We start from the raw sequence: 25,259 nt of genomic DNA on the forward strand, positions 1-25,259 counted from the left end.
CTGCATTCCTGTATTAAATATTTTTGGTTGTAACAGAAACATCTCAAAGTAGCCTAAGCATAAACAAGACAAAAACAAAAGGGGGGTATTAATAAAAAGAAACAATAGTGTCTGATAGAATCCAAGGGCAGGAATGCATATGGATCTTGAGAACAGCCTGGGGCCAGAAACTGAAAAGAAATTGAAACTCTTGCTCCAAATTTGCTTCTCTGTACACTCCTACTACATTCTTCTCTCTTTGTTTTCTGATCCACATAGAAGTATCCTTGTTTAAAATATTTGTGTCATTAATTCACCATTACTAAAATTGTTCTAACAATTATTTGAGATTGTTGTAGAAGGTATGTCCTTGTTGAGGAGGAAAAAGGGAAGTTAGAACAAGTTATAACGATAGGCTACTTAAATGTATCATGAGTCTATGATGAAGCTCCCATATACACAAGTTGCTTTTCATTGCACTCACTGTATCTGTAAATAGAACCCCTGGTTTCTTTGTCTTATCAATTTTGGTCCTTCATCATTCATGTGTAGTCAATCAGCAGGTCTTATTGAGTCTTCCGCCACAAAACTTCTCATGAAAAAAATGCTATTTTCCCTAGCTGAAGACAATCAAAAAGGTTAAAAAAAAAAAAAAAAAAGCAAGCAAAGTTCTTTAACCTATGAGTAAAAGTTAAGAAAGATTCATACCAGGATTTGAGTTGAACCTAAGTTTAAATCCTCTTCCCATCACTGCTATCTTGGAAAAATTACTCTCTGAAGCTTTCCCCCCCCAAGTACAAAATGGTCCTTAATAACAACCAATCTTACAGGGTTGTTTGTTGAACTAACAATTATACATAAAACACTTAGCTGCATTTCTATTAATATAAGCACCAACTGTAAACATTTAAGAGTAGGTGTTATTAATATGTTACAATAAATACATTTTGTACAACTTCTCTTTTATGAAGTTCTGGCTCCTATATTTTCTTTTGATTCTCTCAAAAACTCTGTGAATAATATTCCTGAGGTATTAGAGATGGGGATGTCAAAGAACAGAGAACTGGGAATAGTTCCTTAAATTCAGTTGTGTAGAGGATGTTCCAATATGGAATGAATGCCCAGCCACTGGAAGTTCCCATAAGACTACCCTGCTGCATAGCATGATTCATGAAGGTGAGAGCCCAGATTTCGGTAGGCTGACCGACGTAGGTATCTCTGAAGTCCTGTACTTTTTCATTTATTCATACATACATTATTTACTGACCTCTTACCAGAAACTGTCCAAAAACCTGGGGATGCATCTTGAAAAAAAAAAAAATGCAACCAAGAAAAAAAAAATCTCTGCCTGGAGATATACAAACATAGAAAATATTCTGCATATAATACATATAATTTTCTATAAGATAGAAAAATTAAATATGAAAAATATAGCCTGATTCAGTTCTTTCACATACCTTTCATCTAACAACCTACTAACTCCCACTCTCCTATCCAATACTTAAAAGTATGAAGAACTCCCAAAACTTAAAAGAATGAAGAGCTAGAAAATCGTTTCAGTTCGGTTGCTACCCCACTTGAGGAGCGAGATTTACTGGAAGCTCAAAAATCCAGAAAAGTGGGCGGTACTTGGGAAATTTATAAAGGTAGGAGGAGAGACGGCGGAACTAATGTTCTGTAGTTGTGGTTCTCGGTGGGACGCCAATTCTGAGGACCGGTAGTGGAAAGCTCTTGAGCAGTTTCCGGCCACCTCAGCGGGAATCGGAGACGCAAGCGGTTGTGTCTTAGGGAACTGAGGTAGAGGTGTGACTGCAGCCGCCGCGGAGGAAGTGAGGACTACGCCTGAGGCTGCCCGGGCCAGTGTGGGGTCCCTGTAGCCAGTGAAGATGGTGTTACTTACGATGATTGCCCGGGTGGCAGACGGGCTCCCGCTGGCCGCCTCGATGCAGGAGGACGAACAGGTGAGCCACTACCAGATCCTGGCGACCCCAAGTCCCCGCGAACGCGCTGCTTTCAGCGTCGGTTCCTTCTTAGGAAGCGGGAGACCATTGCGACCTGCCAGGCACTCCCGACCGGTCAGAAGTGCTCTTTTCTTTCAGTAGTGGAGAGAAAAATCTTTCCTAAAGGCGAAGACAGATTTTTGTGTGACCCGTTTCTCTTCAGAAAAGTACTTTGGAAAAGCAATAGGTTTGATCTAAGTGTAATCACTAATTGTGTTCTGTGACTTTTTAGGGACTTTGTTACAAAGTTAGGACTTATAATTTTCTGCTGCTAATAAGGCCGTTGACACAAATCCTAGTAAAAATGAGCTCCTAAGTTCAACTCGTTTCCCTGTAGCTCCTGATCCTTGACCTAGCTTACTGACATCTTTTGAAAGTGGGTGAGGTAATATTGCCACTTATATGCAGTTGTTAAATTTCATTATGGTGCCTTCTTTCAAGGGTATGCACAATTCCCATCTCCCCCAATAACAGTACCAAATTCCAGAAATTCATTGTACCTTATGTTATTTTGCTTTGTCTTTCAGTAAGTTGAGTTTCCTAGTAGACAAACTACAGGTCTTACTCCTCTTTGTGTTCTCTCTAGCTTTTACAACAGCAACTTTATGCTAGTAAGTGTTCAGAAATTTATTGAATTGATTAACAACTCCTCCAGTTATCTTAAAAGGAAAATGCTTTGTGACTTAGAATCACATGGGAGATTTTTGGTGTGAGATAAGTTTCTGGAACATGCTTGGGAGGTCCCTGAAGAAGGCAGGTTGAGAACAGAATTTATATAACTTATTTAAAGTAGTCTATTTTATATTGATTTCTCATACAACCTAAGTAGATTTTTAAAAACTTGAGGCATAAAAAGGATAAATTCCTAGGAGGAAAAACATTCTGTGCATTCCTTTTCTTGTACTCTTCATTTATGGTACTCATTTAAAACAAAACCAAAAAACTTAGTACATCAAATGTGCCAGGCACTTTGTTAATGCAAGGGATGATCTACTTTCATAGAGCTTACAGTCTAGTGGAAAAATCAAATAATTAACAAACAATTGTAACTTAGTAGAACCATTATGAAAGGGGAAGAAGTTTCTGTGGCTCGACAGAGATATCTAAGATCAGAAAAATCTTCCCAGAAATGATATCTAAGCTGACAGAAGGGTCTGTTAGTAAGGAACTCTAATATTTGATTTTATGACTTTTTTTTTGATAGTAAATTTGTTTATTATCACTTTTAAGGGAGTAGTGAAACAGATGATAAAGTTGCAGGTCATGCTAAGTGAAATACATTTTATTTATTCCACCAAAGTCTACTCATTGAAATAAATTGTGAAAAATATATCTTATCTTGAATTTTAGCTGTGAAATGTTTTTCTGTTGATTCTCCACTTTTGTTAAGAATTTCTAGAACCACTCTGCAGGAGAAGCGTAATTATTCAAACGAGCCCAAGAACATGATTGAACAAGGGAGATAGTGTGGGGAAATTTCTCTGAAGGACATGTAGTTTGAGAAATATTTTACCTATGAGGGATGACAGTGAAGTAGAAAGGGGCAGAATCTGGCTAGTTTTCCAACTTTTGCACTTAATTCTATTATGGGCAAAGAATACAAAGTGGATTTGAGTTTTCTTACTATTAGAGGGCCCCTACTCTGCCTCGATACTTTATTGAAAAGAAAAAATTGATTTGTTATTTTTTGTTTCTTAATTTTAATTTGGCATTGGTTTACTAAGATGGGTGCTTTGTTCATTGACAAATTTTACACAAAAATATTTTTGTGATTATAATTCGATCATTTTCTTCTAGAAATGTTGTTTTTAAGTAATAAAGTGTCTCTTAAAAAACTTTTAATGTCTGCAAATATGAGTCCTAGACTTAAACTTTTACTTTTGTAATTATGTAGAGAACTTTTATAGAGGGCCTACTGCATACTAAGTACTGTACTAAGCCTAAATGCATTATTTCATTTAATCCTCCCACCCATCGTATTAGAATAGATTCTATAATTATCCCTATTTATAGATAAAGAAGCTGTGAGGATTATGGGGAATAGTTTACTTATACAGCTAATAAGTAGAATAGTGGAAGTTTTCATCAAGGTTTTTTCACCTCAGCACTGTTGACATTTTGGGTTCTTTGTTGTGAGGGACTTTCCTGTGCATTGTAGAACGTCTAGCAACATACCTGGCCTCTACCTCCAGATGGCAGTAGCACCACCTTCTTCCCTTCCTCACAGCAATTTAAAATATTTCTAGACATGGCCAAATGTCCTCTTGGGAGTAAAATCATCCCAGGTTGAGAACCACCAGTTTTTAATCAGTATCTGTTTGTCTTTAGACTGGAGCCTTAGTGCCTAATCACTGTATTCTACTGCCTTGTTCTAAGACTTTTGATGATATAGTCACTCCTTACCAGTTCAGAAGTAACTTTTTAAGAAACAGATTATCTTGACCAAATAGATTTATATTTACCTTAATTGTCCAAGCCAAGTAATTCAAAGTGCTTTCAACTATGTGACTGATAATTTTAGGTGTTTACTAGGTACCAGTCTCTGTACAAGCTGCCTTATTACTAGAAATTAAAAGTTATTCAGATTATACAATTGAGAATAAAATTCTCAAAATAACAAAGAGAATTTATACACAGTGTTTCCTCTGTGCTTAACTAGGAATTTAGGCTTAGGGCTGGTAGAGAGATGAGCTTTTCTTCACAAACCTAAACCCTCTAACTAATATCCTGTGTATTCTTTTACTCCTTTTGTGGTGTTTTCCTTTTAGGACATTTGCAATTTCTTCATCCACTTTTCTGTTCTACCTTAAAATGATTGTATTCTCTTTAATTTTGCACTGGCTCTGTGGAGGGCAGTTTAGACTTCAAGAAGGTATTAGATCTAACCACCAAGGAACTAAAAAACCAAAACAAAACAAAAAATAGTCTGTTGTACAGTTACATAGCTTCATTCTCCCAATCGTTTAAGGTAAATTATAGAGAAAAATGGTTAGTTCTTTATTCTGCTGGACTTTGACCAGCTGAGATCAATAGGGATTTTTAAATTATAAGAGCTTAACTAAATGTTCTTACTAAGGCAAAAGATAATATTTGATAGAACTAGTTGTTCAGCTGTCCTAGGTGACAGCAATGAAACTTTTGTGGTTGTGTAACAAAAATGATCTTGTACTTTTTGTGATATAGAGAGAAAAATCCTAAATATGCTGTCTAATAACTTCAAGTGTTTTATACAATTTGTCCATTTATTCTCATCCACTTCATTATTGGATTACCAGTAGATATCTTATCATTATAAGTTGTATAAAGTTCATTAATCTATTCTAGATGAGGTAGAAAGTAGAATCAGGACATTCAAATATTTTTAGGTGAACTAGCTGACTGTGAGCCCTTCATGACTTTGACACTGAAAGCAAACTAAAGGTCAGTCTGTAAATTAGTCATTATTTTGTTTAGTGAGATCTGTATCAAAAGTTGTCACATGATTTCTTGAGCATTTCCTATGAATTAGCAAAACATCACCTAGAAGGTATGTTTACTATTAAAGAAATTCAAATAATATAAGTGGTATATATAATGTTTTGAGCAGGAGGCTCTAGAGCCAGACTACCAAGGCTCAAATCCTCACTCCATCTTTTATTGATCTAGAGTCCTTGGCAGCACTTTGACTTATCAAACATAAAATTGGCATAACCATCTCCTAGGGTGCTTGTGAAGATTAAAGGAGTTAAATTATATATAAAGTGTTTAAAACAGGGCCTGGCAGAAAGTGATCACTTAATTTCATTTACCTATTTCTGAAGAATCTTTTTAATTCCATCTTGCCTTAAATTCACAAACCAGAATTGCTCATCATACACTGGGTGCAAATATTCAATAAAAAGGAATGAATGAATGAATGAATGAATAATTTTTCCCATTGCAAAATTAATTCATGCTTATTTAGAAAGTTTAGTAAATATGTACAAGCAAAAAGACCAAAATGTCAATGGTGATTATTACCTATAATCTATACTCATTATATCCTTTTGGTGTGTGACCTTAATTGTGTGTGCATCCATGTGTTTGTGTATAATTAAATAATGGACAATCCTGTAAGACTGACCTTGATTTTTTTCACTTACCAGTATCTGATGAACATTGTCTGATATCATTATATATTATATGACATTGTTTTAATGAGTACATGGTACTATATCATATAAGTATACCAGAAATGTTATTATTTAACCAAAAGGATTGTGTCAGCATTGTGTTCTCAGGAATGGTATATCACCTGGGGGTTAAGATTTCAACATGACCCGGTGGCTCATGAGGCTGAGACAGGAGGATCACGAGTTCAAAGCTAGCCTCAGCAATGGCGAGGCACTAAGCAACTCAGTGAGACCCTTTCTCTAAATAATAGGGCTGGGGATGTGGCTCAGTGGTCAAGTGCCCCTGAGTTCAATCCCTATTACCAAAAAAAAAAAAAAAAAAAAAAAGATTTCAACATGAGCCAGGTGCAGTGGTACATGCCTGTAATCCCAGGGGCTCAAGATACTGAAGCAGGAGGACTGCAAATTCAAAGCCAGTCTCAGCAATTTAGTGAGGCCCTAATAAACTTAGCAAGACCCTGTCTCAAAATAAAAAGGACTGGGTATGCAGCCCAGTGGTTAAGTGTTCCTGGCTTCAATCCCTGGTACAAAAACAAAAATTTTTTTTTTCAACATGAATTTTGGGGAAATGCAGACATTCAGATCATAACCAACAGAAAGTCTTCCTTCCCGCAGTTAGTATACAAATGAATAAATAATGTGTTTGCTTCCTATTCTTCATTTTCTCCTTTCAAAATGACACTACTACAATGCTAGAGCATTTGCCTAGTATGCATGAGACCCCAGCACTGCAGAAAGAAAGTAGTGACACTATTTCTCCAGTAGACTAACCCTCACTCCCCACTTTTAACTAATTATAACATTATCCAAATCCTTTAGGGAAATATGACTATAATTACATTACTGACATGTTATTATTTTCACTTTTTTGAACATATTCCTCAGTATTCAAACTTGGTATCCATACAGAGAACCAAATAGATTTATACATAAATGATATTTGACTTTCCAATCCTGATTATACCCCTACTCATTTTTGCCTAGTTGCACTCTTGTGTTAATATAATTTGTAGTTATTAGTGCATACATTTAGTTTTGCTTAAATTCTTAATCATGTAAAGCTTTGTGAAAAGTTTTGCTTGACATGCCAGCATAAAAATAAGATTTGTCAGTCATAAATTTCTCCTGATTATAGCACATCCTGTGTCATTCTGTGCCAGTAACTGTGCAAATGAAATGGGTTAGGAGAAAGGTACTGACCTAATAGTGGAAAGAACACTGAAGAGTGCCAGAAATGTAGTTAAGATACATACTTTTGCTTCTTAGCAAATAATCAATATGATTTTGAAGTAGGGGTTAGGTCTTTTGTCCTAAAAATAGATCATTTTTCTCTCATTAAAATGAATCTTATTGAGCCGTAAATTAAGGACCTTATTCACATAGTGTCCTCCAGATATCATGATGCTTCTCACTGATTGACCCAGCTTTTTGTGTGGAAAATTCTTAAATGAAGGTGTCTTCTTTCAGTCTGGCCGGGACCTTCAACAGTATCAGAGCCAGGCTAAGCAACTCTTTCGAAAGTTGAATGAACAGTCCCCTACCAGATGTACCTTGGAAGCAGGAGCCATGACTTTTCAGTGAGTATAGTCCCGATTTCTTTATGATCATTTATGAATAAAATACAGTGTGACACCTTATGAGAATTGTGATGGTTTTTTTTTTTTTTTTTTTTTTTTTGCGGTACTGGGGATCGAACTCAGGGCCTTGTGCTTGCCAGGCAAGCACTCTACCAGCTGAGCTATCTCCCCAGCCCGTGATGGTCTTTTAAAATTAAAGATAACTTGAAAAATATAGTCTCTTTATGGGAGCAACTTCTATGGACATGCTTACAGTAATTTAACTTCTTAATCTGTGTCTAAAAAGTTCTGTACCCATCATACAATGGTAGATAACTTCTTACTTTAGTAATGTCTTGGAGCCAGACATGTGTAAGTTAGTACTCTTGCTCAGCCATTCATCAGTTTGTAACTTTGAACAATTCACATAACCTTTTCAGGCTTCAGTTTCCTCTATAAAATAGGGCAAATTATTATAGAAGTTTTATAAGGATTTTAAAGGAAACCCATGTATATTACTTACCTGTCACGAAGGGAATAGTCAATAAATATTAGTTATTTAGAAAAAACTATAAAAGTTTAAAAGCATCTCAGTCAGTGGTAAAAATAATCGTACAACTGAGAGAGGGATCAAAGGTACTTTATTACATTTTAAATGATTTATAAAAAACTGATATTAAATGTTCAGTACATGTGAAATTTGAACCTGTTAAATCAGGAAAATTACAAGATCACAGGAAAATAAAAGGGATCAGCTAAAAAATCTTTGCCATTTTAGGGACTCAGTAAAATAGTTTGGACCCAAGAGGAATCTTTTGGGTTTAACTAAAAATTAAAAATTCCAAATACTGCCATTTATCAAAGACAAGTAAGTAAGTAAGTAAATGTAGGCAAATAAAAACAAAACCCTGGCTTGTTGATTAAGAAAATGGTAGACATTGCATTTTATAAGGCATCAACTTATATAGTATCTAAAACATTTTATATAAATCTAATTTTCAACACCAAAAAAACAGTCAGTTAGCCAGGCACAATTGTACACACCTATAATCACAACTGCTCATGACATTGAGGCAGGAAGCTTTCTTGACCCCAGCCTGGGCAAAGTAGCAATGTAATTATGCAATTATGTAAATTAATTATATGATACAATTGTTCTTACATATTTATTGGTATGTAAGAGATTTGAGTATCCTTGGATTTTGGTATCCATAGAGGTCCAGGAACCAGCCTCCTATTAATACTGAGGAAATGACTATCTCTACCTTGGGTTAGGAAACAGAAGACTTAGGAAAGTTCTTATAGAATTAAGGGATTCTGGTTCCTTTAGAATGTTCATCATCTCATATCTTTTATTTCTACCAGAGAGCTATTTTTAAAGGTTTATTCTTTGCCAGACCTTGTGTTAAGTCTTCCTTTTAATATCCTTACCTTTAATGAGCTTATCTTTTTACTAGCAGGTAGAAACATTAACAAGCATACCATAATATTTCAGGGCAAGAAATGCTGTAATGCAATATGGATGCTTTGGGAAAGAAGAGAAGGAACAGTAAATTCCCATTTGTAGGGGTTAACTTGAAAAAAGCAGGTAGAGGAAGAGAAAAAGCAGAGAAATTAATTTCACAGAAAAAAAATTATAATACAATTGAGCATATAAAATGAATAGAATTTCTCCAGGTATATAAAAGAGCATTACAGTTAGAAATGATAGCCTAAGTAGAAGTTCATAAAGATGTTTAAAAATGTAAAACCAAGCTTGTTAGAAAACAGCTTGCCATTTGGTGTATTAGAATATGTGGTAGAAAGTAGCTTATACTTCTTTTGAAGGGCTATAAATACTTCAAGTAGTATGATTTTATTTCATAGGTATTGGAGAACCTCTTGAATTTGTAAACAAGGTAATTTGGGGTCCTACTTATTTTCAGGAAATAAAATTGGTGGTGTATAAGATGGATGGTATAGCTTGAAGGCAAGGAGAACTGTTATTCAAATGTCCAAGCAAGTGAAAGGACAGCAGCATTATTAGTATGATTTTAAGGGGCCTTTAAATTGTCTTCTGTGAAGCCCTAGTATGCCTCAGGTGTTACGTAGAGCAAGGATGGGAGTTCATATAATGCTTTTGGCCCTTAAATTCCTATTTAAACGGAAGAACCTCTGATATAATCTGTACACACTGGTCTTTTGAATATAATGTTTGCTAAAGTAAAGAATACTATAGCTGGCTGGTGTTGTGGGTCAGTGGTAGAGTGCTTGCTTAGCACATGTGAAGCACTGGGTTCCATCCTTAGCACCACATAAAAATAAATAAATAAAGTTGTTATGTCCATCTACAGCTAAAAATATTTTTTTTAAAAAATAAGAATACTATAAAAAAAAGAAGTTTGGAAGCTCCTTCATAGCCTAATCTTTTCCCAAGAATATCTCATACATGTAGTCATATAATCCAGGGAACTCGCTAACACAATTGGAAGCCAATTCTGTTGTTCGATAGTTTCCAGTTGATTATAGTTTTCTTATCATGGAAATCAGACAGCATTATTAGTTCCATGGCCTCTGTTTTATGTACCCAGTAAATAATATGCAGTTTAACTTTTAGCTTTTAGGTATCTACAAAAATTTCCAGTATTACTTTGTGACTAGAAGGAATTTAATATATGTATTCTAGTTTACTTACAGAATCAAAGAGTAGATGATATATGTTAGTTCAAGAATTGTATAATGAATAAACAATTATAATGAGTCAAAATAGTCCTTTTGGGATATATGTCTCATAATGGGAAGAAGTAAGTTTTCTGATTCTGAGAATTTGTGGTTTGAAATTGACTTTCTCTTGGCCAGCCTCAAAGGCTTAAAGCTAGACATTTTCACAAATTTATATGGTCCTGAGAGTTTGCTTCAACAAGTTTGAAGTACTATTAACTTTATAAACAACTTGTCTTGCTTTTTTGTCTCTCCAGCTACATTATTGAGCAGGGAGTGTGTTATCTGGTTTTGTGTGAAGCTGCCTTTCCTAAGAAGTTGGCTTTTGCCTACCTAGAGGATTTGCACTCAGAATTTGATGAACAGCATGGGAAAAAGGTGCCTACTGTGTCTAGACCTTATTCCTTTATTGAGTTTGGTAAGTTGAAGCCCCTCACTTCCTTGTTAGGGGAACAAACAATATAGAGGAGAAGCTATTTGTTACACTGATAAAATTTTGACACATTTTTTTCCCTTTATGTTTACTTACTAGAAGTTTGGCTTCACCCTCTTCTCTCATCCTACATCTTTTTGTCCCTTTCTTTCTTTGGTTGTGTTTTGTTTCGTTTCGTTTATTGGTGGTACTGGTATTTAACCCTGGACACTCTACCGCTGAGTTTCATGTCCCCAGTACTTTTGTTTTTTATTTTAAGACAGGGTTTCACTAAGTTCATTGCCAAGGTGGTCCTCAAACTTTTGAGATCCTCCTGTCTCAGCCTTCTGAATTGCTGGGATCACAGGCATGTGCCACCACACATGACCTTTTTGTCTCTTTGAATGAATGAGGCTCCCTTCTTGGAAGCACTGTTTTCTAGTTATATTTGTCTTTTCCTGTTGATCTTGTTGCCTTTTGTCCTTTTTGTTGTTTGACTTGATTCTTCATTAGGGGCTTTTTTTTTTCTTTCTTTTTTTTTTTTTTTTTTTTTTGGGTGCTGGGGATTAGGTGCTGGGGATTGAACTTGGGAGTGCTTAACCACCAAGCCACATCCCCAGGTTTTTTATATTTTATTTAAGAGACAGGATTTCACTGAGTTGCTTAGGGCCTTGCTAACTTGCTAAGGCTGACTTTGAACTCAAAATCCTCCTGCCTCAGCCTCCAGAGCCTCTGGGAATACAGGGATACACCACCACCAATAAGGGACATTTGTGACAAAGAGCTATGCATAAAGCTATACTTGATTGGCTTAAAACAGTCAAGTCTTCTTTCCTCCAACTCTATGCACATGCTAATATTGACTCATTTTATGGAGATCAGAATTTGGAAATTAGAAAAAATGGTATTTTGTTTCTTTTAGTAGAAAAAGATTCTCTAATTTAAAAAAATACTAGAAGATGTGGTATTGATTGGAGACTAATATTTACTGTATTCAGAAGTAGTGAGTATGAGTATCTATACTTGTAAAAGATTCAGGACTAGTCAGACCTGGTAAAGTATCTGATGGCCACAGATCAAAGAAAATGTCCTAAAAACATGAAGTATAAGGAATAATAATAAGTAGGATCATACTGAATTACTGAAATTTTTAAAAAAATATTTTTAATTGTTGAGGGCCTTTATTTTATTCATTTATTTATATGTGGTGCTGAGAATCGAACCCAGTGCCTCACAGATGTGAGGCAAGCACTCTACCACTGAGCCACAACCCCAGCCCCACATTACTGAAATTTTTAGTTAAAGTAAAAGTAATTTTATTTAGAATTTCTGAAGTCTTTCAAATTTGCTAGATAACTGGGTCATCTTGCCTTGTAGAAATTAAAAGTTTGGCAAAATATTGTAGTGTTTCATAACTATAAATTCTCCCAAAGCTAATTTATATAATGTCAGTTGTTCAGATTTTATTTTTTATAGATAATAACGGTTCAGTTCAGTAAACCCAAAGAAAATATAAGATGCATGTATCAAGGTCACACAGGAAATAGAAGGTACACTCAGACAAGCTTAGCTGGCTATATGTGAAGATATGAATGAGCTATAAGGGAACTAAGGAATAGTAATCTACAGTCAGTTACAAGGTAGTGCAGGATGTGGTGGTGCACATCTGTAATCTCAGCAGCTTGGGAAGCTGAGACAGGAGGATCATGAATTCAGAGCCAGACTCAGCAATGGCAAGATACCAGACAACTCAGTGAGACCCTATCTGTAAATAAAATACAAAATAGGCCTGGGGACATAGCTCAGTGACCCAGTGCCCCTGAGTTAAATTCCTGGTACCCCCCCCCCCAAAATTTTTTTAAGCTAACAAGGTAGTTATTACCATCCTAGACCTGAAGGCATCTAAGGAAGGAGCCGTTTTTGGAACTAAAAAGAAGAAATTTATAGGAGAAACCAGCTTGAGAGGAGCTGTAACTTTTAGTAGAGAGATACTGTTGCCAGCTGAAAGTGACTTCTCAGGAAGTAGTTGGGAATAAGTACCTTGATATCACTGATCTGTTCCAAACGTTTCCTACTCTTGGGGCTCCTTCATTGCCTGATCCTTGCTGGAAGCCAGAGGTTAAAGAGTCCATTGATGTATGCCATATAGGTCAAGTTCCTAAGACAGAAAGCAAGGTGCAAAAGGGTGGAAGGGATCCAAAGAGGCAAGTGAAGGGTGTCTAGCACATATAACTTCAGGTTTTTACCAAAAGTTGAAAGTATCTTTAATGATAAATCATTCTTCTTAGTTTTGAGAAACACCAATATTGGCTAAAGATGGATGAGACTGCAGTTTTACATTGGTATTTTGGGAAATTCCCATTTACATGCTTTCTTTACCCAAAATTTAAGAATGGGGTAACATTAGGAAAATATGTTAAAGAAAATACTTTAAGGCAGCATTGTCAACTTTTTAGTAATCATTAACTCTTTTGCCTTGTTAGACTATAATGATAGTAGAATGTTACCGGCATCCTTTTGAGAACTCTGTAGAATAAATAATGAAACCACATATAGTTTGAAATTTTCTGTTTTTAGGAAAGGCTTACTATAGTGGTCTTTACTTCTGTAAGAAGTCTAATAGCAAATACGTCTTATTCAGAATTCTCCAAAGCTCATATCCCCTGAATGGTCACCTAGTTATAGCTTTACATTTTACAAATGAAGAAATCAAAGCCTAGATTTTGATGCTCACCCTGTGTGCTTGGTTAAACCACGGACAGTGGCAAATCCAAGAATAAACTCAGAACTTCTGATTCCCTACTTCAGTAGTGTGAGGAACTTGAAAGGAGTTGTTAATGGTCACTTTTCTTCATTGTTCTAGATACCTTCATTCAGAAAACCAAGAAGCTTTACATTGACAGTCGTGCTCGGAGAAATCTAGGTTCCATCAACACTGAATTGCAAGATGTACAGAGAATCATGGTGGCCAATATTGAAGAAGTGTTACAACGAGGAGAAGCACTCTCAGGTATCTGAAAGCAATACGAGTCTTATAAAGAGGTACCATAGTCAAGGATAACTTATTTTTACTGTAGTCACATTCTTCCTAGGACTGTTAAGAATTCATGTCTCAGAAATAGATTACATTACAAAGCTTCTAGTATGATACATTTTTTTCCTAACATGATTAGTTTTTGTTGAGTTAGAACAGTGTAAAGGACTCATACGTATTTGAAGCAATTACTCTTTACAAAAATTTACAAAATTAGGTACAGAAACATTTGTATGAGTTAAGGAAAATAAAAAGAAATATGAGAGGAAGATGTCAAAAGACTTATTGCAGTGGAATCCATGAATAGCCTGTTTGAGAGACTTTACTACTGCTAGATCAATCTTTATAAAATGAAGACTTCACTTCCTCTGCTGAACAACTTTTAAATCTGAGACCATAAGATAAGATCTAGTCTGTCCCCAACTTACTTATCATTCATTCAGTCATTGTTACTAAGTGCTTCTTGTGTATAAGGCAGTATACTCTATGTATGGAAAACAAGGATGCAAACATCTCTCATTCTATCTTAGCTTGGTAAGCTTCCTTACCATTCTTAATGGTCCATTCTCACTGTACAGATCTGCTCTTTAAGATGTAGACAAGAACTGATTCTTCAAAGAAACCTTCCTTGATCCTTACAGCCTACGTCACATTAATCTTTTCTGTACTTTAAACTCTTAAAACATTTAGTTACATGTTTTTGTAGTATATGATTGTGTGGTATACATATGTTTATCCAATTTAACTTAAATATACAAATTTATTACATATTTATAATATATACTATGTATTTAATATAGATACTTAAATATATTTGAAGTAAATTGGTTACATATTTATGTAAAATTAGGCATTTTTTTAACCTATAGTAATTTTTTGTATGTGTGTAGTGCTTGGGATTAAATTACCTATAGTAGTTTTAAAATTGTAGATAATAAAGTAAAGTAAGGTTAAAATACATATATGTATTTAGCTGATGGTTAAGCATTACTCAAGTGTTAGAGGTGGTCATATAAACTCTTTAAAGATAGTATTTTATGAATTCTATATCTGTTTCACATACTGTTTTTCTCTCTTTCACTATATACCCATTAATAAGTATTTCTTAAATTCATCTTTACTACACATTACTAAATGGGGTTTCCTTTACTATGAACCAAAACTTTACTGTTAGTAGTCAGCAGTTATCCTAGCATATACCTTTACACTCTATCAAATTTTGAGAATTTTTTTTTTCATAATAGACTTAGAGTTTCTAAGATAAAAATAGAGTTAGCACAAAGGTTTTTCTTAAATCCAAAATTTTTATGTCTATCAGCTTATCAACAATGTAAAGAATTCTTCTATAGTGTTTTGTTGTTTTCTAAAAGGCTGATATGCTGATTTGAAAAGAAGTTTATGTCTACCTTAAGTAGTTTCATCTGGTTCGGGAGATAAGAAACAGTCTCAGAGAGTAATTAACAGACAGTGTAAGGGAATAAACACCTATTGAGCATTTATTTGTTCTAATCTTCTGGGGAAGTTTTACATGTATCTTATTTAATCTTCATAATTGTTCTGTGTGTAATGGGTGATATCAAACCAATCTTACAAATAAAAAAGCAAAGACCTTGAAAAGTTATGTGGCCTACTAAAAATCACACTGCTAATATCTAGCAGGAGTCATTGTCCTTTAGTATCCTTGGCCTTCTTCAGTGTACATTAACTTTAAATGGATATGTAGGTAACAAGAGCTATGTTAATATAGAAGGATATATAAAAATGTGAAGTGAACAGGAAAAGCTTTCTGAATTTACATAGACAAGAAGTATTTTAAGTAGAAGAAAAAAAATCAGAACAGCATATTTAAAGGACAGTAGAGAGATTAGCCTACTTCAAAGAATATTTCCTCCTCTTTAAGCTTCTTCAAAAGAATAAATCTTTTATACCTTCTTCTCTTTCTAATTTCTAATTTAATAGATAGCCTGCTTTAAAGTTAAGACTAAGAAGTGTTCCTGTGGATTCTTTCAGCAAAATTAAATTACGCGTTTTTTTTACCTGCTTAATACAGCTATCTTTTAAGCTCTGGGTTGTTTTTTCATTCAATGGTGTTACCACTACAAGACTATAAATTTCATAAAGGTAGGGATCATGTATGTTTTGATCATCATTGAATCTTCTGCCACTTCATATGGTTCTACTGTATAGCATAAATACTTGCTAAATGACTTCTCCAAGTAGAGGCTTTGTCTTTATGATATGTGTTTCAAAATGTTTGTTTATTGCGGAATTCTCTTAACTATCACTTTTCATATGACCTAATAATTGTTCCTCTGCCCAGTTATTCTCAGCAGATTTAGAGTTATTTGGCAAATGTTTATTGAGCATTGATTATCTGTCAAGCCTGTTCTGGGTACATGGGATATAGCAGTAAAAACAGTAAAATTCTGTCCAATGCAGGGTATGTTCTAGTAGACTAGATAGAAAGACTCTTGATCATTGTCCTGGTTATTTCACATCCTTTTAACTGCTTTTTTTCATGACTAGGTTTTTTTTTTCTTACTCATATGATCAGTTTCTAAATTCAGATGTGACTATCATGCTTGCATTAAGTAATGCTACATTTCTCAACCAAAACCAGTCTCTATTAAGCAATTCCAAATCTTCCAATTGCATTATCTTAAGGGAGAATAAACAAATTGAGATTGCAAAATGTTTTGTAAAAATTTGAAGAAATGAAAAGTTTGATCATAATTAATTTATGTCAAACTGAGAGGTTTTTTTCATTATTTAAATATGTTTTATGTTTTAATCTGACCTAGCTTATGTCTGGCTATCTCTCTAAGTACTCAGTAACAGTTTAGAAGATAATAGCATTACCAGTGTTCTAGGTTGGGGGAGGGCAATTTACTACCTATGGTGGTTTTTTTTTAGATCCTGTTACTACATTTTAGTTACAATTTTACTTTCCTATGCCTATTAAAATATAACTTCTTATAGTTTAAACTTCATAATAGTCTCTTCTATGTGGAACATCTCAGAAATTTTTAACTATACCATTCAAGTGTAGTTTAACACTGTGTCTGATTAACTGAATTTTCTAGCTATTTGATTCTTAATCTTACATGGATTAAAATTTTTAAAAATATGATATAATGTGATTTAGACCATTAAAATATTATAATGATAAGATTATGATTAAAATATTATAAAAATGATAATTGTTAGAAAAATATCAGTTAATGTTTGTCAAGTATTTATCATAAGTGCAGGCATTGTGCTCACTTTACAAGCAATCTTATGTACCTACGATCTTATGGTAGTTTTTGTTATTTTTCTGTTACATTTTATAGATTAAAAAAAACAGGGGGCTGACATCGTAGCACAGTGGTAAGAGCACTTGCCTATCGTATGAGGCACTGGATTTGATTCTCAGCACCACGTGTAAATAAATGTCCATGGACAACTAAAAAAAATATTAAAAAGAAACTGGGAGAGGTTAAGTGACTTGACCAACAATACATGGTTGGTGCAGCTAATATATGAACCAGAGTCTAAGGCCAAAATTTGTGCTCCTGACCACCTCACTATACAGCCTCAATAATTTTGCACATAATTTGGTCAGACAATTTAGAAATATATTATAAATCTTATAGTACTTCAATTTTGAGTTACTCAATATGTGCAACCTTACCCTTAAAATAAAAATGAAAATTTAGGTTTCATTGTTAATATAATGCCTCTCATTTTGGTTATTTTTATGCCTTAATGTTGTTGATAAAATACTTCCTAAGACTAGCTAATGGTTTCCTTTTTCCTCTCTGACAGCATTGGATTCAAAGGCCAACAATTTGTCCAGTCTGTCCAAGAAATACCGCCAGGATGCGAAGTACTTGAACATGCGTTCCACTTATGCCAAACTTGCAGCCGTAGCTGTATTTTTCATCATGTTAATAGTGTATGTGCGATTCTGGTGGCTGTGAAGTAGTGAATCCAGTCATTGGTAAGGGAGAACCTAGAACCTGGCAGGTGTATGTTTTCAGGAAGCTGAGCTCACAGGAATGTGTATTAGAATCCAAGTGGAACTTCTGCCTCTAAAGACCTTGCAAGAAAAGACATCCTGAAAATGAAAGAGTACGCCTCATTTATTGAAGCTTAACCCTATGTGGAAAGTCTCTTGGGGGCAGAGGCTTTCTCTGGGTGCTAAGCCATGTACATTAGGGAACAGTAGATTGTTTTGTTTTTCCCCTCCCAGTACATTTTTAAAACAGCACTGACTGGGCATTCTCATTCTCTAATGGAGCCATCAGTGAGATTTAAGTAGCCAACCTGTGCTAGCAACATTCTGAAATTCCTTCAAAGAAGGCAGCCCTTTGGGACGTTCTTTTGACTTTAATCAACATTCCTTTTGTTGGTGACATTTGTGATTTTTCAGTAATCTGAGTTTTTGATGCCTTTCAAACAAGACTCCAAGTATGTGAAGGTTAATTACTGTGCTGCACCAATCCTGTCTGTTGGCCCCTATAGGAGTTAACCTTTGTTGTTTTCCTTTTATGATACTTTGCTTGTTGCACAATTGCTGTAGGGTTAAATGAATTATATTAAGATGCCGTGAAATTATAAAGCACTCCTTGATTAAGAAGCTACAATTTTTCTCTCATTTACTCTTTAAACAAAAGACTTAAATTAGTTTAGGTTATAATTAATTTTATTTCACTGCTTTTGGTTTATATTACTATAACAGCAGGGGTGTAGCATAGGATGGCTAGAGGCCCCTGGCTTAAAGAGAAGAAAGGCCCAGCCTAGTACTACAGCTTTGTCTTGCCCCTTACTTACATTATAGTTTTCCCTACTGTGTTTTTCTCCTGCTAACATTTTTTAAAATTCCCCTTTATCCATTAGTTTTATGTACCATAAACATCCTCTCAGGATATTCTCACATTTCAAAGTGGAAACTGTTCAGCTATATAGTTAATTAAATTTGAAATCTTCTGCAGATGAACTAGTTATACTGCTACTTTTATCTAAGAAACTCCGAGAGCCCCTCATTCTTGTTTCAGTTTATGCAAAATCTTTAAGAATGTTCTAAAAATAAATAACTCATTTACAATGGCTTCTATTAACCAATAAAAGCACCTATATATATATATATTTTTTTTTTTTTTTTTCCTTTTTCACTCAGGGATAATGGGGATTTCCTTTTACCTTCTGACATGGAATTTTTTAAAAGGGGAGAATAGGCCTTTTGAATATTATTGCCAGTGTCTACAATATAACCTATAACTCCTACACATACTGCAAATATTTCTTTAAATTGTACAGGAAAATAAGCCAACTTCTTAACATCTTTAGAGGGAACTTTAGTAAGCAGTTTTATAACCTTAAAGGATCATCAGAACCACTATCCTGATTCTTGGTAGAAAAATATAATCTTATTTCCTTAAAACAAGGCAAGTAGAAATGCTTATTTTATTTCTGATAATTTACAGAACTAGAATATTTTTTTTCTTCTATTATAAACCTATATCTGCCAATTGGAGTTTTGTGCATGAAATATGAAGTTCTTTTATAGAGAATAAGTGCTTTTAAGTCCCTAAAAGGCATATCCTTTAATTGATGATAATTGGTAATAAAACTGAAAACCTAGGTAGTGGTACCATAGCATTTGGTGCTTCTGTTAGGAATAGAGAGTGGCAGTTTATTGTTGAGAAGTTGCATGGTGGAACCTAGTGGTCAGTAATGGAATAAATGCTTCTAGAATGTTCCCTTCAGTGTGAAGTTTTTGTTATCTAGTTAATTTATGTACGCATATCCTTTCTAAGTACATTTCCACCTAATCTCCTTGCACTAATTGAAAGGATGGGATAATGAAGAATCAAGGAATAAGAAAGTGGTTTAAGATCAGGGTAGTAGAAAAATGAGAAGACAAGATTCATATAATACATTCCCATTTGGGTTTTTTATTTGTTTTTTCCCCATACTGGGAATTGAACACAGGAGTACTTTACTATTGAGCTACATCCCTGGCTCTTTTTATGTTTTATTTTGAAACAGTGTCTCATTAAGTTGCCCAGGCTGGCCCTTACACTTGGCACACTGCTTCATCCTCTCAGGTAGCTGGGATTATAGGCTTGCACCACTGCCTAGCCCCCTTTGTTCTTAATAGGAGCTAGTGGGAAGATTTAACTAAATGAATTCTATCAGCAGTCAAACAGGCATCTAAAATAGAATGTGATAAATACTGTGTGAAGTTATTGGAGGCACATTAAGAAAGGAGACAATTTGTTTCAAGAGAAGGAGAATGGGGCATGTCGGGTTAATGGTATGTGCAAGACATATGTAGAGAGAGGCACATTTTGGGAGTATTAACAACTTGGTTTAGCATAACTTGAGATAAGTAGAGACAATTCAGATATAAGGAAGAACTAGAATGATACACTGTATAGACTTGTCTATAATGCTAAGGAGTTTAGACTTTATTAAAGGCTATAGCACAGGATGGCTTTATATTATGGTTCAAATGATCACTTTGACCATGACATAAAAGATACTTTGGAGAGGGAAAAGGGAGAGATAGGGAGTTAAAACCAAGGACTCATAAAAGGAAGAATTAGGCCAGTTTTAAGTGATTTTCAAGAAAAGAGTGATTAGAGATACCGAAAGCTGTTACATAACACTTTCTTTGTTAGGGGCTTTTTAAATGATTCTTGCATTGACTGAACCTTTTGATGTTCACATCATTCTATGAATAAAGAAACTTTACAAAGGATGCTGCTCAGAGGCACATTAAGTATATTGCCCAAGTCACCTAGCTAAAGAGTGATAGAGCAAAGATTTGAATCTAGGCAATTGGGTTTTAGAATCAGTTCCTTTAAACAGAGTCCTGAACTACTAAACAATCAAATAAAGTAAGTACCCAAAAAAATGTATTTTGAATTTAACAACCAGAAACCTAATCCTACAGGCTGAAGTGATTCCAGAGAGCTGGGAACAGAGCCAGATTGCAGTGGGTTGAGAATTATATCTGGCACATTGTACACACATCTGTGTCTAACCATGATTATTAAACTTTGTGAGAAATCTTTGAAAATCTGATGAAATGTATGTGCCTTTACCCCAGAAAATATTCTTATGTACATGCATACCAAATGTCACAAACCATTTCAGGCTATTCAAGGACCCTAAAGCCTTTTCGTGACCTAGTGGTCCATGATGCCTCAAATAAGAACTCCAGATATATAGGATGTGGAACTCAAAAGGCTAAGAACCCAGAGGCTTTGAACACTGTCTAGCTGTGGTGAGTTGGAAAAATTCTATAGTTCAAACTAACTTTTTGAATGAGATGTATTCTTGAAAAACTGTACCAGTGTGCTTATATCAAATATTTCCCTGTATGGCTTTCAGAGATACGGTTCTGCTGATTTGTTGTTGTTGTAGTTTCTCTATATCACAATTAAGAATTTTGAAATTTTTATTTTCTACTTTTATTAGTAAGATGTCTTCTTACAAAGCCAAGTTAAAAAGAAGTCACTTCTGTATACATAGGATTTAATAAAACATATATAGTGAAATACCTCATAATTTAAATTCTGCCTTATTGGTACTTCACTATTCCTTATGGTAGTGAAAACTTCCACCTCAGTTTTCACTTCTGTACTAAGCTTGAGTGTTGAACACACTATCAAGGCTTTTAGTGTGTTTAGCACAACTGACTAAACCCCATTTGGTGGGGTATTTTTCAGGCAGTACAACCGGAAGGCAAAAACCATAGTTATATGGATGTTATTTCTATGATTGCATATTAACTAATTGGACCAAATAACTTGTATTGTTAAGGTAACTCTCCCACCAAGGAAATATTTTACTATGAATTGACATAGTTTAACAAAGAATGAGCCAATTGAATTTCACATCCTGTTCTTACTCCTTATTGCCAGGCAGGATTGACCCTTTTAGTAAAGCTGTCTCAGGCAATTTATAGTCATTTAGTTCTTAAAAAGTTTATTTCAACTGCTGTAACAATCCATGTTTTAGATTAGAAAAATCACTGGAGGTTGGACTTCGATATAGTAATATACACTGGACTAATTTTTTCTCTCATAATCTTCATTTGTTGAGTACTAAGTATTGGACATTTTATGGGTATTATAATCTTTGTAGCCGTTTTCTTTGCTCAAGGCTACATAGCTAGCAAGTTGAAATACAGAAAATCAAATCCAAGGCATCAATGTACCTAATCACTATACTGCACTATTTACTACTCCTAAATAATGACATAGACATGTTTGTCTTAAGCATTTTACTTTGTCCTATTATTAGCATATGCTTATTTTGAAGTTTTGTATATTTTTATAATTTCATTTTACTATCCTTTTTTATTTACTTTATCATTTTCCTTTTATTCTTTCTAAATAACTTTTGCTGATTTTGTTTGCCCTTTTCCACACTTAGCTTATAATGTATATCTTCCCGTATTTTATTTACTCCACTTTTCATTTAATCTCAGTGGTGATTCAACAGTTTTCTATATCTGATTCACTAATAGTTTAGCAAAGTGCAAACTCCACTCACTTTAAAAAAAAAAAAAAAAAACTTTACTTTTTCCCATTTCCTTTTACCCATTATCTTCTGTTTCCCTCTCTTCCTGTTACGTATTTAATCCTCTACCATTTTATTTTTTCATTTCCCATGTGGTTTTCATTTCCATGTTAACATTGTGTTGCAGCTTTGCTTCTATAAACCAGAGCTTCAAAATCAACTGAATCTTATATTTACTACTTATTTTTAGGCGTTATTTAATCTTTAATACTCTGTTTTTTATTCAGCACACCTTAAGTCAGCAAAGATATACACCCCTGCTTCAAGGAATCCTTTTGCAAAAAATTTCAAACAATGCAAGAATTCAAGGAAAAGCTCTTTATCTAGGGCTTCACCTATATTAGTGATTAATCCCAAATATACCTCTTCACTAAGTTCTGGACCCAAATTTTTTGCTGCCATTTTCTTTTCACCTTCTTGGAGTCAAGCACTTATTAACTTTAACATGGATCCTTGCAGTAGTGTCCTTACTACCTTCCTTGTATGTGTCCCTCTTTGGCCCCAATACTACCGTAATATCAGAAATTTTCCAAAAAAGCTAATCACACCCATTTCCTATAGAAAGAGATCGCATACTCCAGTCCACAATGTGGCTCCACTGTACCATTCCAGACCCATATTTTACCACTTTCCACCACCTGTATTTTGCTTCACTCAAACCAAATAATCTAAGCTCTTCTAAACTGTCAAATAACTTGCCTTGTGCCGTGATTCATTCTGTACCTTTTCTCTAGAATATTTTCCTCCTGTCCTTTTCCCTGTAAGTTTGATAAGTTCTGCTCACCTTCCCAAAACCTAACTCAGATATCTTCTTTATAAAACCTTTCTAACATTCTCATGACCTGGGAGAAGTTAGGGTTCCATCCTCCCACATTATTATGTTCATATTTCTAGCACAAAATTACCAATTTATGGGCTGGGGTTGTGGCTCAGTGGTGAAGCACTTGCCTAGCATGTGTGAAGCACTGGGTTTGATTCTCAACACTGCATATAAATGAATGAATAAAATAAAGGTCCATCAACAACTAAAAAAAATTTTTTTAAACCAAAATTACCAATTTAAAAATATCAGTTGGTGTGTACTTGTGTTTTTGAGATGGAGACGAATTATTTGTATATTCAAATCCTTGTATTCAGTACTGACACATTGGAGGTACCCAGCAAATATTTGCAGGATAAATATGTTGACTTACGAAAATTTATGCCCTTTTTTTAAAATAATAATTTGAAAGGAAAAGAAAAAAAAACCTGTGGTGAAAAACAGTATAGGCCTTTAAAGGAATGAGGATAAAAGAAGCACGCTAAAAAAGTCAGAACAAAAAAGAGGATCAATTAGATAATATAGTGAACACTTTGGAGAAAAGGGATGAAATATAGCAAGTGAAATTGATTCTTTGGAGGAGAAACAATTGAAAGGCAAGCAGGTAAAGAAGGAAAGAAAACAAAGGCACATTCGACTAGGAGAAAAAGCACAAAAGTCAGTAGACCAGCAGATCTCAGTCTGGGAATATTTCTAGTTGACCATCATGCCTATAGTTGCTTTTGTGTTGTATAGATATTATTTAATGAACTTTTTATTATCCATTAACTACTTGTCAACTTTTCATCTGAAAAAGTGGTTTCAGTTCAGTGAGAAACACCTTAATCAATATGCTATATGAGGTAATCTTTTTACCATGCTACTGTTAAGAAACTGGTTTAAGGCTTAATTTTGACCTACTGATGGGAGTTTGCACCTGCTAAACTCCCAATTTTTCCCTTGTAGGTTGTTTAGGTGGGCAGTGAGGTACGTTGGACTGAGCATGCAGGGACAATAAAAGTACTGAAGATTATATTTCTCTGTGTTTCTCTTCTTTAGCCTATTTGCATTATTCAATATGTTTACTTATGCACTTAGAACTTCAAAATAAAAGTACTTTGACTTTCAAATTGGTTTTTCTTTGTTGTTATTTGTTTTGTTTTCATTGTCTCAGTTTTCTCAGGTTTTTCCCAGTAGTACAGTTGGGATTTAAGTATGTTATAAAAATTCTGCTTTTTAAAGATTCTTTTAAAAAGAAAAAGACACCAAAGAACTTCCAAAGCAGTGTAAGACCTGCTATTGCCCAGCCACTTTCTTGGAGGAATTTATATAAATTTTGTATTTGTTTTTGCTACAGCATATTTTTGTTAGAATCATATTCAAAGCAGCATATTTATTTTTATCAGTTAGTTGAACTGTGCAGTGTAAAATGGACATTGCTGAAGAGTGTTAGAGATTTATATGAAAATGCAACAGACAGTTTGCTTGTATCACATGCATGCAGCAGGTGAAAAATGGTAGAGCATTGAACGTGGGACGGAACACAAAACTTTTAGGCCTAGCTCACTACTCTAGCAGTAGTACTTTAGATGTTATTTAGGCATGGTGTGCCTCGGTTTCTTCATGTGGAAAAAGCAAATATATCTGTTCTACCTACTTATGGATTATTTGAAGATAAAAGGAGGTTAAAAAAGCAGAATTGGTTTTAAGGATTTTCTGAACCTCAAAATGACCAGTAAGTATACTGTACTGGATCACTGTTAACATTATGACTTATAATTGTTAAAGATAAACATTTGTGACCAGTGTAGTCATGCCTGTCTCTCTGGAATCTTACCACCCAGTTCCATATTTATCTCTGTCTTGATAGGGCAGTCTCCCTGCTCTGGTTATATACTGCAGTTACTGAGAATCCTTTAGCAAGATCCATTTCTCAGGCCATTACTTGATGTTCCCAGAAGAGGGCAGCAAAACTCCAATCCAAAGGCTCTGCCACTTCCTCAAAATGTCTAGTTTTTCCTTGAGAGGAAAACTACCCAACTATTTTGTAA

General features: G+C 34.5%; 1 protein-coding gene and 1 long non-coding RNA gene across 2 annotated transcripts; one reads left to right on the plus strand and one right to left on the minus strand.

The window, feature by feature from the left end:
* The first annotated feature begins 1,700 nt into the window (after window positions 1–1,700).
* On the plus strand, window positions 1,701–19,576 carry SEC22B (SEC22 homolog B, vesicle trafficking protein). The gene is made up of 5 exons (XM_079111843.1): window positions 1,701–1,940; window positions 7,598–7,707; window positions 10,644–10,804; window positions 13,662–13,808; window positions 17,640–19,576. Exons 1-5 carry the CDS (start codon window positions 1,866–1,868, stop codon window positions 17,792–17,794), a joined length of 648 nt encoding a protein of 215 aa, XP_078967969.1. The 5' UTR covers window positions 1,701–1,865; the 3' UTR covers window positions 17,795–19,576.
* Window positions 19,577–19,650: 74 nt separating this feature from the next.
* Window positions 19,651–24,336, minus strand: LOC306644696. The gene is made up of 2 exons (XR_013759444.1): window positions 19,949–24,336; window positions 19,651–19,907 (listed from the first exon to the last, which is right to left on the minus strand). It is a non-coding gene; the product is annotated as an uncharacterized lncRNA (long non-coding RNA).
* Between the last annotated feature and the right edge of the window lie 923 nt (window positions 24,337–25,259).

This window comes from Sciurus vulgaris (assembly GCF_902686455.1).
Source record: "Sciurus vulgaris genome assembly, chromosome: 1".
NCBI classification, from domain to species: domain Eukaryota; kingdom Metazoa; phylum Chordata; class Mammalia; order Rodentia; family Sciuridae; genus Sciurus; species Sciurus vulgaris.

What these genes read in the sequence shown, in the direction of transcription:
- SEC22B (XM_079111843.1), top strand. Translation starts at nt 1,866, where the DNA reads ATGGTGTTACTTACGATGATTGCCCGGGTGGCAGACGGGCTCCCGCTG. An exon ending in CGATGCAGGAGGACGAACAG is followed by an intron (nt 1,941 to 7,597) that starts GTGAGCCACTAC and finishes GTCTTCTTTCAG; the next exon opens with TCTGGCCGGGACCTTCAACA. An exon ending in ACGAGGAGAAGCACTCTCAG is followed by an intron (nt 13,809 to 17,639) that starts GTATCTGAAAGC and finishes CCTCTCTGACAG; the next exon opens with CATTGGATTCAAAGGCCAAC.